Below are 16,724 nucleotides of genomic sequence, written 5' to 3'. Positions count from 1 at the left end.
ATCCCGGGCGCGCACCGACGCACCGCTTCTCCGGCCATGCTGAAGCCACGTCCCACATACAGCAACTAGAAGGATGTGCAACTATGACATGCAACTATCTACTGGGGCTTTGGGGAAGAAAAAAAAGGAGGAGGAGGATTGGCAATAGATGATAGCTCAGAGCCGGTCTTCCTCAGCAAAAAGAGGAGGATTAGCATGGATGTTAGCTCAGGGCTGATCTCCCTCACAAAAAAACAAAAAACAAATAAGTAAATTCCATCTCTTCATCAACTCCTCCCTCCAACTAAGGCCCTCTCCCTGCAGAGACAATCACGCCACACACAGAAGTGAACCCTGGGGCTGAGACAGGTAGCCAACTCAACCCACAGGTACCGGAGCCTGGGAGCTGCCTTGGAGGATCGGGCAGACATCTGAGCACCCGCCTAGCCCATTTCCCAGCTTGAATCTCAAGCAGGCCCACAAGACAGGCTTCACCCAGTGTGTACTTTCCCATGCAGCTCTGCTCGGAGACCTGTGGCTCCCAGCTCTGGAAGGTCAGGTCCCGGCCATGCCCCACTGTCTGCAACGCCACGACCTACAGGCCCCGCCACCCGTCCACAGCCATTCTCCTGGGATGACTTTGAAGGCTTAGCACAGAGATGGAAGCTGTCCTAGGACTTCAATTCCTTCCCTGAGGAGGGCCCACGGAGGACACGGCCACAGTACCCCCAAACACCATCCTTCCATGCACACCTTTCCCCTTTGAATTTGACAGTTTTCCAAATAAACTTCAGAGAATCACATCTTTCTTTGGCAACTCTTGTTGAGACAGATGGAGCCGAAGTCCCCCAGAGTGTAGGTGCCAGTGGTCGAGTGGCCTGTGAAGTGTTTATGGGCCAATTTCAGGTGTGATGGCCTCAGGTGTGTGGGCCTGCATCATTCAGGCTGGAGGCCACCTCGAGGTGGCTTCAAGTGCAGATTAATCATGCAAGGCCCCCACTTCCCCGACACCACTACCCCAGCCTGACACAGAAAACCCGAGCCGTAAGTAAACCCGATCCGTAAGTTCAGGAGAATGTGGGGAGCCCCAGGCTGGCACAGGGGAGGGGCCCTGCTGCCGGCCTCTGACATGGGATGGGGGCTGCTTGGGGCCCCACCCAGGCGAGACCTCAGCCGGGCACATCTTTGCAGGGAGAAGGTCCTCAGAGGGGGCTGCAGGTCTCAGGAAGGAAAACCTAGGCAGTCTTGGAGCAAGTGCCCACAAACACCCGGCGCCCTCACACACATCCCCTCGGGGTCCCCACTCCAGACCACCAGACAGAGCAGATCCAGGAGCCACTGTTCTGGCTTCTCTGAGACCTTGAAAGCTATAGCAGCCCATTAAACAAGGGAGCAATTTCCACTCACCGGCCTACAAAGGACTCAAATTTCCAAACGCATATGGTGCCAGATGCCAGGATTTAGAAATAAAATCTGACGTCTGGGGCTTTTTAGCCAGTCTCTTTAAAAAACAGTTGTAGAAAACTCCCAGCCTTCAGTTTTATGTAGGTTTTTTAATTACTTAACGCTCTTCTTTTTAATTTTTTACAGTGCTGCAGTAGGAGTTTGGAAGCCAGATACAAAAACTTACATTACAGCTGAGAAAACACAGCTCTGAGTCTTTGGTTTATGGGGTAACTGAAGTCTTCACACACGTGAGTTTAGATACCAAACCAGCGAGCCCCACTTCAGTGTAGGACAGAATGAGAGAGGTGGGGACTGGTGGGGAGGCATCAGAAAAAAAGCACAAGAAACTCAGAGGTGGCTCTCAACCGCCAAGCGCGATTCTGAGACCCCTCTCCTCAAAACGCAACATGTGGTCTTAATCTTAATGCTTAAGGTCTGAAAACAGTTTTCTAATTTCCGGAATGGCTTCTGGCCATTGGCAGGCCACCACTCCAAAAGATAATAGAGGGGAGTTGGCAGGGCTGTAACCCGGCCTTCCCGGCTGTTTTATGGCCGCCGGGCGGCGGGGAGTGTGCAAGGCTGTGGCTGGAGGTGGCCACTGACAACCACAGCCAACTGAGGAAGTGCAGGCAGCACCTCTGTGTGTGGGGTATCCGAGGAGGGGATTCTCAAGGACTTTCTTCACAGGAGGCACCCCAGATTCCATGAAAATGGAAAGATTCCGATTTTGCTGGGTTCTGCAAATGCAAAAGATTTGAGGGCTGGCTCACATCTCATTGTGCCCTGGGGTAGGGCTTCCCCTGGGAGAGCCACTCAGAGTGAGATCCTTCACAGCACGGGCTACATGGAAGCTGCCACAAAACAGAGCGAGAGAAGGGGATGGAGCGGAGAAGACAGTGGACGTCCTGGAGCCACGGGACCACTGTCTCCTTGGACCACCATCCAAGACAGTGCCTCAGGAATGACCCTGTCACACACCCACAGAACCCAGACCACAGCCCGAAATCCTGGGAGCGACCAGAGCCAGCCACTGTTCTAAGCACGTAAACAGACACTGAAGGAGGAACCATTATAGCTCCATTTTACAGACGAGGAAACTAACACTTAGAGAGATTAAGTAACATGCCTGTGGTGACACAGCTAGTGTGTGGCAGAGGAGGATTTTGACCCAGGCAGTCTGATCCCAGGGTCTGATGTTGCCAAGAATGCTTCAGACATGGGAAGTGACGCATGGAAATTGCCCCAGTCAATCCCAGTCAGTTCTACACTCCTTTAGGGGTTACATGATCCCTGAGTCCCAGGTTTAGAGAACCTACCATTGCAGCAGAGCCCAGCCCAGTGCCTTGGCACACCTCCCACCCTGTTCCCTGGGATGGTTCTTGGCAATGCTGTGACCTGTCACCTAATGTGCAGGTGGAGACCATTCTGTGTCTACACTGAATGCCTCCAGAGCTGGGGTGTGTGCTGTCACAGGAGGGCCACAGGCAGAGAGCTGCTTTTCCTCCCTCCTGCTGGGAGGTGACACAGAGACAAAAAGGACAGCCTCTATCACTGAATGCCACGCCACTCGCACGGTGACTGCCTCCTTTCTCTACAAGGAAAGTGTGGGCCCCGACTGTGCAATCAGTGTGAGAAAAGGCAAAGTCAGACCCCACAGAATGCAGCAAACTGGACACAAAGGACGAAAGCAGAGAGCCGTGCAGGGCAGACCCGGACCTGGAGGGACCAGAGGGTCGAGGACAAGTACCTTGGCTGTGGCCAGTTCATGGGCGAGCTCCTGGACCTTCTGCTGCTGCTGAATCAGCAGCTCCTGGACCGAGGCTAAAGTCATCTGTAACTGAGTCACTGGGAAGAAAGAGTAGTCACATCTCGGTTAAATGATACACACAGATGCTTCCTTCTCTCTGTCCACACACCTTAAGCTGCTGCATCTAATTAATCTGTAGACAACCCCCACCCCCACAATCCATGTAATTGATCTGCACTCTGGGTAATCCACCTGCACTGCATCTAACCTCTAGTATTTCTACTTTATCTTCCTATTGTGTCGTTGTCCGTGGTCAACAGTATATCCGTCCAAAACCTCTCCCCTCTAATTATATCTGCTTATGATTTGCTTGGCTCTTCCAACTTCTGTAACGTCTACATCCCTCATCTCACGGGCCTCACTGTGTCTTTGTGGGACTCGTAGAAAGTCTCCCATCCTGGGAGAGACACATCTCGGGTCTCCACAATACCCAGGAGCGGTTAAAAACTGCAAATCTTGTTTCCCCACTGCTCCTTCCTGCCCTCCCCACCCAACCCAAGGTGGCTGGAGCTCCCCAGTGTCATGTGACCTTGCCCGGGCCTTGGGGCCACCACTACCGGAGGGTTTCTGAGGGCTTCGCAAATGCGCCCCAGAGGGACAGACTCCTGCCTGGGACAGCCAGCTCTCTTGCTTGCCTGAGTTTTTAGATTCAGAGCCTCCATCTAGTAAACAAGTTTATAAAGGAGAAAAGCCACCTCTAGTGCGACAGGTCTCAGCTAATCTGGGCCATCGTTGGGGCGCTGGGTAATGAACGCAAGCCCCATGGAGTCGATGACAGAGGAGGTGGCCGGGGTCCCGGGAGCCACAGTAATTACAGCCTCTCTTGACCCTGTGTTGCATTCTTAGAGAGAAGGGGGGAAATCGCTGAAAACCCCCCTGAAAACCTCATAGAAGCAGAAATTAAAAATGAACTTTACAGCCCTTAGAAAGGCTGTCATTTTATTCCCCTTATTAATATTCTGAGGTTGGGAGCCTTTCCGTAAAAACATAATTAATTGAGGCCGCGCCGACAGTAAACAAGCAATTTCAAATTAAACCGAAATGACGGCGGCTTCATTTGCAAATGTGAACAGATTCTCAGAGCAGATAAATGAAGTCACCACATAAAGTGGAGACGGGGTGGAGAGGGGAGGGGGCAGAGAAGGGGCTGCTCGGAGAAGGCTTTGAGGGGTGACTTGATGGAGTCATTAATCTTTACCTGTCTGTGCCACGCTGCCACTCAGCTCCGAGAGACTCGCCTCCATCCTCTCCAGTTGCTTCCTGTCCTCTCGGCCGCCCATGATGAGGGGTAGCAGGTATTTCTACAAGAAGCAGGGTGGGTGTGAGGAATGGGTAGGTACTTGGGGTTATTCTCCAACAATCTCTCAAACTCTGCCGACCAACTTTCTGTCACCCCTGGGTTTTGGAAACCCTACGCAAACAGCCTAAATGAGCAAGATATTCAAAAGTTATGGGACTTCGATTACAACCACTTGAAAATTCTGTCTGAATAAGGGGACAAGGACCAGGGAGTGGGGACGCAAAAAGTCAATATGATCTATTGTGGTGCAGAACTCTTTGGTTCTGTTTTTTTAGTTTTCTTAATGGTGCTATATATAATATTTCTGTAACAAAAAATATTTAAAATTCTATTTTAAAAGTTGTAAGATAAAAATGTAGAAGCTTATATAAGAAAGTGATACCACTGGTGGTCTCCAAGGAGGAATGGGAGGAAAGCTTTGTACTGTACACTTTTTTGAACCTTTAACATTTTGAACCATGTGAATGAATTATCCATTCAGAAGTAAATGAATAAAATTAAATAAAAAAAATTATTCGAGAAATTAGATGAAAATCCACAACAGATTTCTGGGACCTTTGGTTCTTTTACTAGGGGATAACATATGGACATTCTGAGGCTGTCGAAAGAAGTCACTTCAGTCTTTTTCTAAAGTAAGCCTTGAATCCTCAGAACAAGCTTCCTTTGGATAACAGCCAAATACAATCAAATTCCCCCAGAACTCAGGCACAGGGGCAGAAGGGAGAGGAAGGGGCAGAACTAGAAGAAACTGAGCATAGGGAAAAAGGAAGCTGATGCTGCAGGGCAACCGAACAAGGGGGCCCAGAATGCGAGGAACCCAGACTAGGGGAATCTGAGGGTCTTGGAACATTCAGGAAGAAGGCAGGCGGGGCATGGCTGGTAACTGGTTGCCTGCTTTACGGTATAAAGGGGTGGAAGGTGGGCAGCAGGGTGTCCACGGGGAGAGCGGGATGAAAGAATGCATGCTCTGAACTCCAAAAGCTCAGGACTTTGCACTCTCCCATTTCAGGAGCATGAGACCAGTTGCCAACCTCAGTGGGATGGCACTGGAGGCAGCACAGGCCTGGCAGCGGTGATAACCGGCAGGTGTGACCAAAGGAGAACTTTGGTTCCTACTCCATTTGGGGCCCAGAGAGGAAAAAAGACAGCAACTTCTCCATTAAGCTTTCTTATTGGGGAAGGAAGAGGAGGTCTCTCACAGGGGTTTGTGGGAGAGCTCATTTCAAGAGCGACTCTAAGTGAGGATCATTACTTAGCATACGTATAGGAGCATTCTCTATTTTGCAAAGTGCTTTCCAACCACCATGTGAGTTATTACCCACAGCTGAGCCGAAACTCATCAAATGTAGCCGTACTTCCAGGTTGAAAATTTCCTAAGTATAAAAGTCGAAATAAAAATAGTAACAAAATAACGAAGTAACGAAATAAAAATTCCATTTGAGATCAGAAATGCCAAGAGAAGAAGCACACACACTACCCCAGCCTAAATCTTTACCTATTTATAAAACAAGAGGACAGCTTCTTACCTCTTTTTTTTTAATTTAAAGAAACTATTAGCAGATAGTTTAGAGATTCTCTTGTCACCATTGTGACTGATCTTCCAATGTCTCTCTTCTTTTTTAAAGCAGAGAGTGACGATCAGAGGTTCGTGGAAACAAATGATGATATCTCTGCTTTGCTCCAAGGGCAGCTACGCTCTCCATTTCTTTTTCTTTTTTTTTTGTGAGGAAGATCAGCCCTGAGCTAACATCCATGCTAATCTTCCTCTTTTTGCTGAGGAAGACGGGTTCTGAGCTAACATCTATTGCCACTACTCCTCCTTTTTTTTTCCCCCCAAAGCCCCAGTAGGTAGTTGTATGTCATAGTTGCACATCCTTCTAGTGGCTGTATGTGGGACGCCACCTCAGCATGGCTAGATAAGCGGTGCGTCAGTGCGCGCCCGGGATCTGAACCTGGGCCTCCAGTAGCGGAGCACACGCACTTAACCGCTAAGCCACGGGGCCGGCTCGCTCTCCGTTTCTATCAGATCACAGCCCATTGGAGGCTGGCCGTGTGACGATTAGGTACTGCTTAGGAGAGCTGGGACATTAATTTGAGAATTTTGACTCAGCATTTTATTCTTCTTGGTGATTGTATGCAGTTAAGTGACTAGAAATAAGCTTTCAGCACACAAGGTAAGGGAATGCATCAGGTCAGAGGGAGAAGTCCCAGGACCCAGAACATGTTGCTTCTAGATTTCTAACATGGAAATTTCCAGCTCTAAGAATAGATGTTAAACTGAAAAAATATTCTGCTACAACTCTGTCATTAGCTTTTGCACTAAGTCAAAAACTAAGAATCCCAGAGTGCAATGTTTAAACATGTTTCACGTACTAAAAGTTACAACAGTGAGTCTGGGTATTCATTCAGCTTCTTTTAAAAAAACCTCCAAATAAGGGGCGGAGCTACAGGCGGCAGCAGAAAGAAGGAGACTTCTCTCCAGGACCAGAGAGTAAGCCCTCTGGCCACTGTTTCATCTTGCCTCTGGGGACCTACCCGGGCTATGCATCTTCTAGAAAAGACTCATTTGCTTTAGATCAAAGATAGTGTCTGGTGGTTAGTTATCTCGAATCAAGGAAGTAAATGTTCACCTTGTGGTTGCAGTTCTGTTGTAAGCAATGAACTCTGGGATCCTGACAGCTGACTATAAATTCTGGGAAAAATCCTAGATTTATATGGATGCCAGCAAAATATACAGGAGACAAAAAGTAGATCCCATAAACATGATTATCCTGGATTCTCAAAGCTAATTTTAAATACTGAGGGAGAACAATAGCATAGACAGTGTTTCCTGTGTGCCAGGCACAGAGCACTTTCCAAAGGAGCAGTGCCTCCTTTCAGCTTCACGACAGCCTCGTGAGGTAGGTACTACAGTCTCCATTTTACAGATGAGACCACTCAGCCTGTGATCACACAGATACTAAGTGGCAGAGCCAGGATGGACTCCAGGCAGCTGGACTCCAGCACTCATGCTCAACCACCATGTCATTCTGTCTCTCAAAAATTTACGGTCTGGGGCCGGCCCCGTGGCCGAGTGGTTAAAGCTCTGCACGCTCCGCTTCAGCAGGCTGGGTTTGTGGGTTCGGATCCCAGGCGCAGACCTACTCCACTCATCAGCCATGCTGTGGAGGCATCCCATATATAAAATAGAGGAAGACTGACATGGCATGGATGTTAGCTCAGGGCTAATTTTCCTCAAGCAAAAAAAAAAAAAAAAAGAGGAAGACTGGCAACAGATGTTAGCTCAGGGTGGACCTTCATCACCCAAAAAAAAAAAAATTTACGGTCTGCTTAGTATGTGCCGGGCACTGTTCTAAGTACTGACATGGCTTGTCCATTGATGGGTCCACAGTCACCCTGTGCAGCAGGGACTTTGAAGAGAGATGCCAAGTCCAGTAGATGAGGCAGGGTCGGAACCTGCCAAGTGCACCCATCTGGGTGGGGGCAGGACCTGGATCTGAGCCAGATGTTCCCCTCTAGAGAGTGCATTCCTCAGTACACCCTGCCCCCCACACACAGCCCCACCCTGCCATCACACTCTGGGCTGAGTGCCTCTACCCAGATAAACCTCAGGATGGGGGAGAACGGGGCTAAAAGGCAAGGGGCAGCCTCGGGGAAGACCAGACTTACCTTGTAGAGTTGGTGAAAGCCGAATGCAATTCCTGCCATGATGATAGCCAAGGCACCGTAATCTCTCCATCGGGAGCCCACAGGGCCTGTGGTTGGGAAAAAAGAAACATCAGGAGAAGAGGACACGTACTCAGTCTCCTCATCTCAAAGGATCAGCAACTGTGAAACAGACCCACAGGAGACAGTGTATAACTGTCAGGAACACTGGCTTGGCTGCGACCCCCTCCTCTCTCCAGCTCTTGAAGCTGTCTGCCTCGACTGTGGCCGGCTGTGTGGCGGTGTCTGGTGTGAGCTGAGTCCTGGAGTGGGGACTCAGGTGGCAGAGGCGATCTGAAGACCCAGGGCATGGTCTCCACCCTCAGGCAACAACGATCCAGTGAGGCTGACCTAAACACACTTACACGTGCATAAATACACATACACAGGCCCTATTAAAGATAGGGATAAGCTAAGAGCCACTTCAGAACCGGGAGACAGGTGGCAGGGATGACACGACACTGCATCATCTGTCTATTCAAAACTTCACAAAGCACCGACTGTGTTGTAGGCCCGGGGTGGGGGTGGGGGGCGCAGTGGTGACGGGATCCTCCTGCCCTATTCTGCTCTGACATTGAGGCTGGTGGAGAGGAGACAGCCTACGAATGACTTAACAGGGTTAACTCCAGAGATTGACCAAGAATGCCAAACAGGGGGATGTGAGAGTGGGGGAGGGCAGGGGAGGGCAGCCAGGGGTTGGCAGGGCCTTGGAGGAGGCAGATGCCGAGACCTGTGGGGTCCCAGGGACAGAACACTCCAGGCAGAGGACGAGCAGTGCAAAGGCCAGGGTTGACCTGTGCTCAAAGGAGAGAAGGCGGCCCGTGTGGCCAGGAGAGCACCCGGCCTTACCAAGAGGGGAGACCAGGAAACAGAGAGGGAAAGGCAGGGCCAGGTGGAGAGCGTGCCCAAGGGACCTGACCATCATTTCACAAGGAGTGGGTCACTGAAGGCTCCGCATAAGGGAGCGGCACAGTCAGCTCTATATTTTGGGAGAAAAATATCAGGTAGCCTCGAGGGCACACTACAGGTGGGAGGTTGCACAGGCAAGAAAGTGGGGAGGAGGGATTGCACAGGGCCACAAAAGGTAAGGGGGACTGGGACCAGGATGGAAACGTCTCTGGAGAACGACGTGCCGCTGTTGCGGGGGAACCGGAAACGGGCAGCCAGTCTTCACGTAGGAGCAGCCTCCTGGCCCGGTGCTCTGTAGAACAGCATGTACGAAAGTCCCCCCAACTCCTGAATGAAATTCTACTTCCACAAGAGGAGCGGCGAGTTTTCTACTTCATAATCTTTCCCATGTACTGTTTACAGAGCGCCTTCATGTCCATAACCTTATCTGACGCCCCAGCGACTCTGAGGCACACAGGAAACCATCATCTCCATTTTGAATGTCCATCTGGAGCGGCCATGTCAGGCCACCCAGCGTGGCACTCTGCCGCCTCTCAAGGGATCTGCCACTGGGGAGGCATGGGCCACTGTTTCCAGAACTGTTGGCGGTGTGGGACACCGGTCGGTCTGTGGAATCAGACTATAGTGCCCGTGGAAAGTGATCCTGAGGCACGCTGCCGTGACAAGGAACAGGGATCTGGAAGTGAATCTGGGAGACAAGGTGAAGACAGAAGAGCAACAGCATTCCCGAAACTCTTGCAGGGAGCACCCCAACGCAGCTGAGCAAAGCTGAAGTACTGTCAGCCTTCACCTCTCTCCAGGCCAGCCCCGCCTGTGGATGCCACAAGTTTCCCAACACAGCCCAGCCCCAGAGTCTCCTGTACAAACTATAATTAACAGGTGGCCTCTCCCACGGCCCCCAAGTCCCTTTTCTGGATTACAGTTTTTGACTAAGTAATACACACATGTGGTCGAAACATCACATAGTGTACAGCAGTCTACTGCAAACAGGCTCCCTCCACCACCAACAGCCACTGCTAATAGTTTCCTGTGTATCTTGCCAGAGAATTTTCATGCACATATAAGGCAACACAGATATGTATTCTTTTTCTTCTCTTTTCCCTCTATTTCTCAGTCTTCTTTTTCCTATAGCTGCATAATATTCCATTTAACCAATTCCCTACTGATGGACATTTAGAGTATTTCCAATCTTTTACTATTTCACACAATATTCCCATCAGTGACCGTGTACAGATATCATTTCACATACATGTACAACCGTAAACGTGAATTCCTGGGAAGCTGGGTCAGAGGTACATACATTTGCCATTTTCAGAGATACTGCCAAATGCCCTCCCTGGGGGTTGACCCAGTTCATTCCCACCAGCCATGTCCACGACCACCTGTTTGCTCACAGCCACTCCAACATAATGGGTTAATCACATGCGTATATTTCTGCCAATACTACAGCGGAAAAATAGTACTTCACTCTAGTGCTAATTTGCGTTTATCTTATTACAAGTGAGGACTGAGAGTCTTCTCATCTGTATTTCCTTTTCAGTGTGCTGTGTGTGTTTCCTACGTTTCTCCTTATCGATTTTCTTATCAATTTATAGAAACTTTTATATAGCAGGGAAATTAATTAGCCCTTTGTCTATGATAGAAGTTGCAAAAATCTTTCTCAGTTTATTTTTCTTTTGACTCTGCTTATGGTGTTTTGTGGCATATGGGTTTTTTTTATGTTTATATAAATTTATCAATCTCTTCTTTTACGGGCTCTGGGTTACAGCAAGCCAGGACTTCCTCACTCCCTCCCAAGGTTGTGCTGTGACACCCAGGGTTCATGTCTAAGAAACCGTCTCCGTCTCTGTCACGGAGCTCTGCTGCTTTGACCCCATCCAATACAACTCTACACAGATAAGCAATCACAACTCACCAAATGGAGCCGGGAGGGCCCGAGGCCCAGGCATGCCTCTCTTCTCTCTCATTCCTAGCCTCCTCTGCTCTGAGTGCCGTGATGCAAAATCCAACATTTAGTGCAAGTTCATTTTCAGGAGGAAGAAGTGAAGCTAGAGTAACCTTGCCACTCTTCTAGACAGTCACTGTTAAGGAGGGCTTTAATCCACACCCAGAACATCCATCTGTTCTGCCAAAATCCTGAGAGCATCTTCAAAATGGACACACGTCCAGAATATTATATTCACCACTAATTTCTCAAAAACCCACTAAATATCTTACAAGAAAACAGTCACAACCAGCTAAATACTGGACCAGAACCCAAACTTGCTGCATCCTTCTTTTCTGCAAACATACTGTGCCTTGAGAAGCGCAGCCTTTTGTTCTGGGGACTGGAGCTGCCAAGGCTAAACAGATGCCGGCAGTTCAGGGGTCCAAGAACCAGGACCCCTCCTACAGATGTTCCCACCATCCCAGAGCTCTGACCTCCTCAAGCACCAAGAAACACCTGTGGCTCCCTGCCGGCCTCACCCTTCACCCCCACTGCTCCTCGTTCCTGCATGCTTGCATTAAGAACATTTTATCGCCCCCTGGTTTTCATTATTAATGAAAAGGGACCAGAATGATCTTTCCTAAAGTTCAGAGAGTCTATAAAGACAAGAAGCTGAAATGCCACTTTACGCGTTTTGGAGATGTGTGATACAATTCTGTCTTGTGGCAAAATGAAAAAAGAGAAAAACGAAGATAGAGATAACTCTCATCCACTGCACGGCTTTGAAAGGGTAACAGACCAGGGCTACGGAGAAAGCACTTGGCATGATTCCAAATTGGCTCAAACCCCCAGCCACAACCACCTGGAGTCCTTCCTCTGTCCACCCTGGGGCCAATTTTTCCCAAGCCCAACGCAGACCCCCACGAGGGGACTGAGAGAAGAGCACCTGGGAGCTACGGCCTCTCTTGTCACCATGCTCCCCGAATGTCCAGAATTATACAGTCAAGGGCAGAAACTGGGGCCAGTCACTCTCCTGCTCTAGCTTGAAAGAAAGGGAAACAGAATGAACACACTTTTTAAAAGCTTCAGAGCCTCCAGTCTGGAAGCGGATGCCTGCCTGCAGACGAGGCAGACAAGAGGCAAGCACGCAGGAAGCCTGAGATCTGAGATCTTGGTTCCACATCACCAGCCAGATGGCTCCCAAAGACATTCTTCTCTTCTTGTCAGGCACAGACCGCTTGACTGAAGGTGGTGGAGCTTTGCTAGATTGAAAGAACCCAGGAACACATATACTTTTACTGTCACTCATTCAAATCCTCCACAGCACTTTCCCAACAGGCATGGCTAGCTAACTAGCTGAATGGCACAGTACTTTAACAACATACCACATCACTCGCGTCTCATGAAGGATGAGGAGACAGTCAACTGTGGTAGCAATTCTCATTCTGTACAACTGAGCATTTGTGGGACTCCCTTTATGCCTCAGGCTGCAACAAGGTCAGAGGATAAATTGTTGTAGGGAGAAGAGTGTAGAGCTCTTGGAAACTCAATGCCTTTCTTAACCTTCCAAGGACTCCATCAACTAGCTTGAGCTCCGACAGTCTCCAAAGAGGCGTGTCTGCCCAAAGGCTCATGTTTCAGGTGAGACTACCGTGTAGGAGGCTATGCCAGGGCAGGAGAGCTGCACCGCCACGGCTCCTTAACCATTCACTGAACACCAACTAAACCAACAGTACTCAATTCCTTTAGCTACATCTCCATCAACCAAGAACTTCTCACCTAGCAGGCGAGAAGAAGCATCAACAAGTAGGAATACATGCATGGAGCTGGGAATCATGCATACAACACAGCAATGTTGAGCTTGAAACCACCAAGTCAGGGACTCTCTGACATCACAGAAATCCCACAATCCAGTAAAGATTCATCAATAATAAAGAGCTGAAAGCTGTCACGAAATCATGTTGCTGAGACAATTTGCATCCACTGATGCGCTAGCTGACAAAAGGGAGAAACTATCCAGTCCTTGGGGAGGCTGACAGCCTGAGCACAGGGCAAGGCAGTGGCAGAAACCGGGCAAGCCTAGCTGTAGTCCCCTCCACATTCACCAAGGCTGGAGCTGCGACTTCACACAGCAGTATATCTAGCTTCTCAAATCACCCCATCGGCTTTGCTTGCAAGTGACCCTGAAAATTAAACGGGAAGACAGGTTCATGCACAGTGAGGTCCTGGAGTCAAGCCAGTCCACCAGACCAGTGCTTGTTACAGCACAGAGTTGCTGGGCTAAGTGCACGGAGAGACTGGCGACCAGCGAAGAGTACTACAGGTTGAGCTGTGGAGGCTGGCCACAGCACGGGGGGCACGCTGAAGCACACGGCTGTGGACCGCCGGCCATGGTCAGAAAGATAAACCGACCTGGAGCGCAGCAGCTAGAAACAGAACGGCTCTGCTCTGAACAGAAGCACCTGAGCAGCATGTAAGGCAAAGGCCCCACAGCAGCCCAGGGGCAGCCACATCTGAAAATCCAAGGCCTGTCTTCACATGAACATCCTGTGAAAGACGATCTTTTCCACGTCTCATGAGCTGCAATGCTATCAGCAGTGTCATCTTTAGGGAGGAAGGACACTGAGAGGCATATCCATGTCCTCACTCATAGATCAAAAAATACGAGCTCTAATTAAACTGAAAGAATTCAGAAGAGTCCAGAAATAGACCTATGCTTATATGGTCAACCGATTTTTAACAAACAGGCCAAGGCAATTCTATGGGGAAAGGATACTATTTGCAACAATTGTGCTGGGACAATGGGATAGCCACAGGGGAAAAAAATGAACTTTGACCCTCACCTTACACCATACACAAAAAGTAACCCAAAATGGATCACACACCTAAATAAAAAAGTAAAAACTATAAAGCTTCCATAAGAAAACGGAAAACATAAAAGAAAATCTTTACAAAGGGGTAGGCAAAGATATCTTAAGATGCAAAAAGCATGAACCGTAAAAGGAAAAAAAATTGATAAAATGGACATCATCAAAATTTTAAGCTTCTGCTTTTGAAAAGGCATTGTCAAGGAAACGAAAAGGCAAGTCAGAGGCTGGGAGAAAATATCTGCAAAACATACATCTGATTAAGGACTTGTAACCAGAATATATAAAGAGTTTTTATAACCCAACAATAAAAAGACAAACAAGGTGATTTTAAAAAAAGATTGGAAAAGGTACTTCACAAAAGATATATGAATGGCCAATAAGCACATGAAAATATAACCACAAATTAAAAGTACAATGAGATTCTATTACATACACATTATAATGGCTAAACTTAAAAACTGAGAATACCAAGTGTTAACAAGGATGTGGAATAACTGAAATTCTCAGACATTGCTGATGGGAATGTAAAATGTGCAACCATTTTGGAAAATAGTTTTACAATTTCTTATAAAGTTAAACATGCACCTAATGTGTGACTAAGGCATTCCACTCCTAGGTATTGGAGAAAGGAAAGGAAAGGAAAGCATATGTGCACACAAAGACTCATACATGAACGTTCACAGCAGCATTATTCATAATAGTCCCAAACTGGAAACAACCCAAACAACTATCAATGGTCAATGGATAAACAAATTGTGGTACATCCATACAAGGGAGTAAGAGGAGTTACACAGTCCGTTTGGCCAAGTCCCATCTCAGGTTCCTTTACTCAGCTGTGAGCTCAGAATAGTTTCTATATTTTTAAAAGACTGTGAGGAGAATGGGAGTGGAGGGTTGGGGGGAAGATGTGACAGAAATATATGTAGCTCACCAAGTCTAAAATATTTACGACCTGGTTTTATTCACATCTCTATTCACAAAAGTAATATATATAAAATATATATATATATATATTTTTTTTTTAAACATACTTTTTTTTTTTTTAATTTAATTTATTTATTTTATTTCCCCCCAAAGCCCCAGTAGATAGTTGTATGTCATAGCTGCACATCCTTCTAGTTGCTGTATGCGGGACGCGGCCTCAGCATGGCCGGAGAAGCGGTGCGTCAGGGTGCCCCCGGGATCCGAACCTGGGCCGCCAGCAGCGGAGCGCACGCACTTAACTGCTAAGCCACAGGGCCGGCCCCCTATAAAATATATTTTAAAAAATATATTTATTTCAACATGGATCAATCTCAAAAGCATTATGTTAAGGTAAAGAAACCAGACACAAAAGACTACATGCTGTATGATTCCATTTACATGAAACTTTCTAAAAGGCAGAACTTTAGAGTAGACAGAGCAAACAGAGAGTCAATTGCTGGTTGGCAGGAACCAGAAGTGGAGTAGAGAACTGATGTAAGGGGCACAAAGAAACTTTTTGGGGTGATGGAAATTTTCTATATTGTGATTATAGTCTTGGTTACATGAGTTAAATGAGTTACAATTTGTACAACTCATCAAATTGTACACTTAAAATTGATTCATCTTGTGTATAAATTCAACTTCACTGCCACAGGACCTAGCAATTCCACTCCTAGATATCTACCCAACAGGAATGAAAATGTACATCCACGCAAGACTTGCACACAAATGTTCTCAGCAGCATGATTCATGTTAGCCAAACTAGAGACGACCCCAAACGTCCATCAACTGGTGAAGTGACAGACAAAATGTGGTACAGCCACACAATGGAATACTATTGAGCAATAACAAGGAAGGAAGTACTGCTACATACTACAACATGGAAGAACCTCAAAAATATTACGCTAAGTGAAAGACGGCAGACACAGGGATCACATATTGTATGATTCTATTTAACTGAAATGTCCAGAAAAGGTAAATTTATAGTGATGGAAAGTAGATTATTGGTTGCGTGGGGCTAAAGGTGATATTAAGAGTAAACAGGCACAAAGGATCTTATTTGGGGGACAAAAGTGCTCTAAAACTGATTTATGAGTGCATCACTCAGTAAAGTTACTAAAAAATCGTTGAATTGTACACTTGAAATGGGTGAGTTTTACAATATGTAAAATATAGTTCAATATCCTTGTTTAAAAAATAATTTTTTTAAAAAAAGAGTCTAGAAACAGATCCATGCATATATAAACAATTGGTTTTTGATAAAAGGGCAAGTAACTCAGTGGCGATACAATAATCTTTCAAATATATGGTGCTGGCATGACTGGATATCCATATAGGGAAAATGAACCTTGACCTTCACATGCACCATACATAAAAGTTAACTGAGAATAAACCACAGATCTCAACATAAAAGCTAACACTATAAAACTTCTAGAAGAAAACATGGGAGAAAATCTTTCCAACTCTGGGGTAAGCAAAGGCTTCATAGGACACAAAAACCATGAATTGTAAAAGAAAAAAAAAAGGTAAATGGATGTCATCAAATTCAAAATCTTTTGCTTTTCAAAAGGCAATGTAAGTAGAAGGAAAAAGCTAGCCACAGACTGGGAGGAAATACTAACAATAAATATATCTGACAAAGAACTCGAATCTAGAATACATAAAGAACTCTTCCAACTCAATAAGAAGACGACAATTAAAAATGGGCAAAAGATTGGGACACTTCAAAAAAGAAGATATGCAAATGGACAATAAGCACGTAAAAAGATGCTCAACGTTATTAGTCATCACAGAAATGTAAACTCAAACCACTATGAG

General features: G+C 47.1%; 1 protein-coding gene across 3 annotated transcripts in view; it reads right to left on the bottom strand.

Moving 5' to 3' along the window:
- PEX14 (peroxisomal biogenesis factor 14) overlaps positions 1-16,724 on the bottom strand; it is a 134,731-nt gene that overhangs the window by 4,003 nt on the left and 114,004 nt on the right. For all 3 annotated transcript variants that reach the window (XM_058552875.1, XM_058552873.1, XM_058552874.1), the window contains exons 5-7: positions 8,202-8,287; positions 4,431-4,533; positions 3,173-3,270 (exon numbers count right to left, since the gene is read on the bottom strand). In XM_058552875.1, coding sequence (XP_058408858.1) covers positions 3,173-3,270; positions 4,431-4,533; positions 8,202-8,287 — 287 coding nt within the window. The remainder of the gene's footprint in view (positions 1-3,172; positions 3,271-4,430; positions 4,534-8,201; positions 8,288-16,724) is intronic.

This window comes from Diceros bicornis, chromosome 13 (assembly GCF_020826845.1).
Source record: "Diceros bicornis minor isolate mBicDic1 chromosome 13, mDicBic1.mat.cur, whole genome shotgun sequence".
In the NCBI taxonomy this organism is placed as follows: domain Eukaryota; kingdom Metazoa; phylum Chordata; class Mammalia; order Perissodactyla; family Rhinocerotidae; genus Diceros; species Diceros bicornis.
The sequence above is the reverse complement of the archived record's forward strand: the minus strand, read 5'-3'. Positions and strand labels throughout refer to the sequence as shown.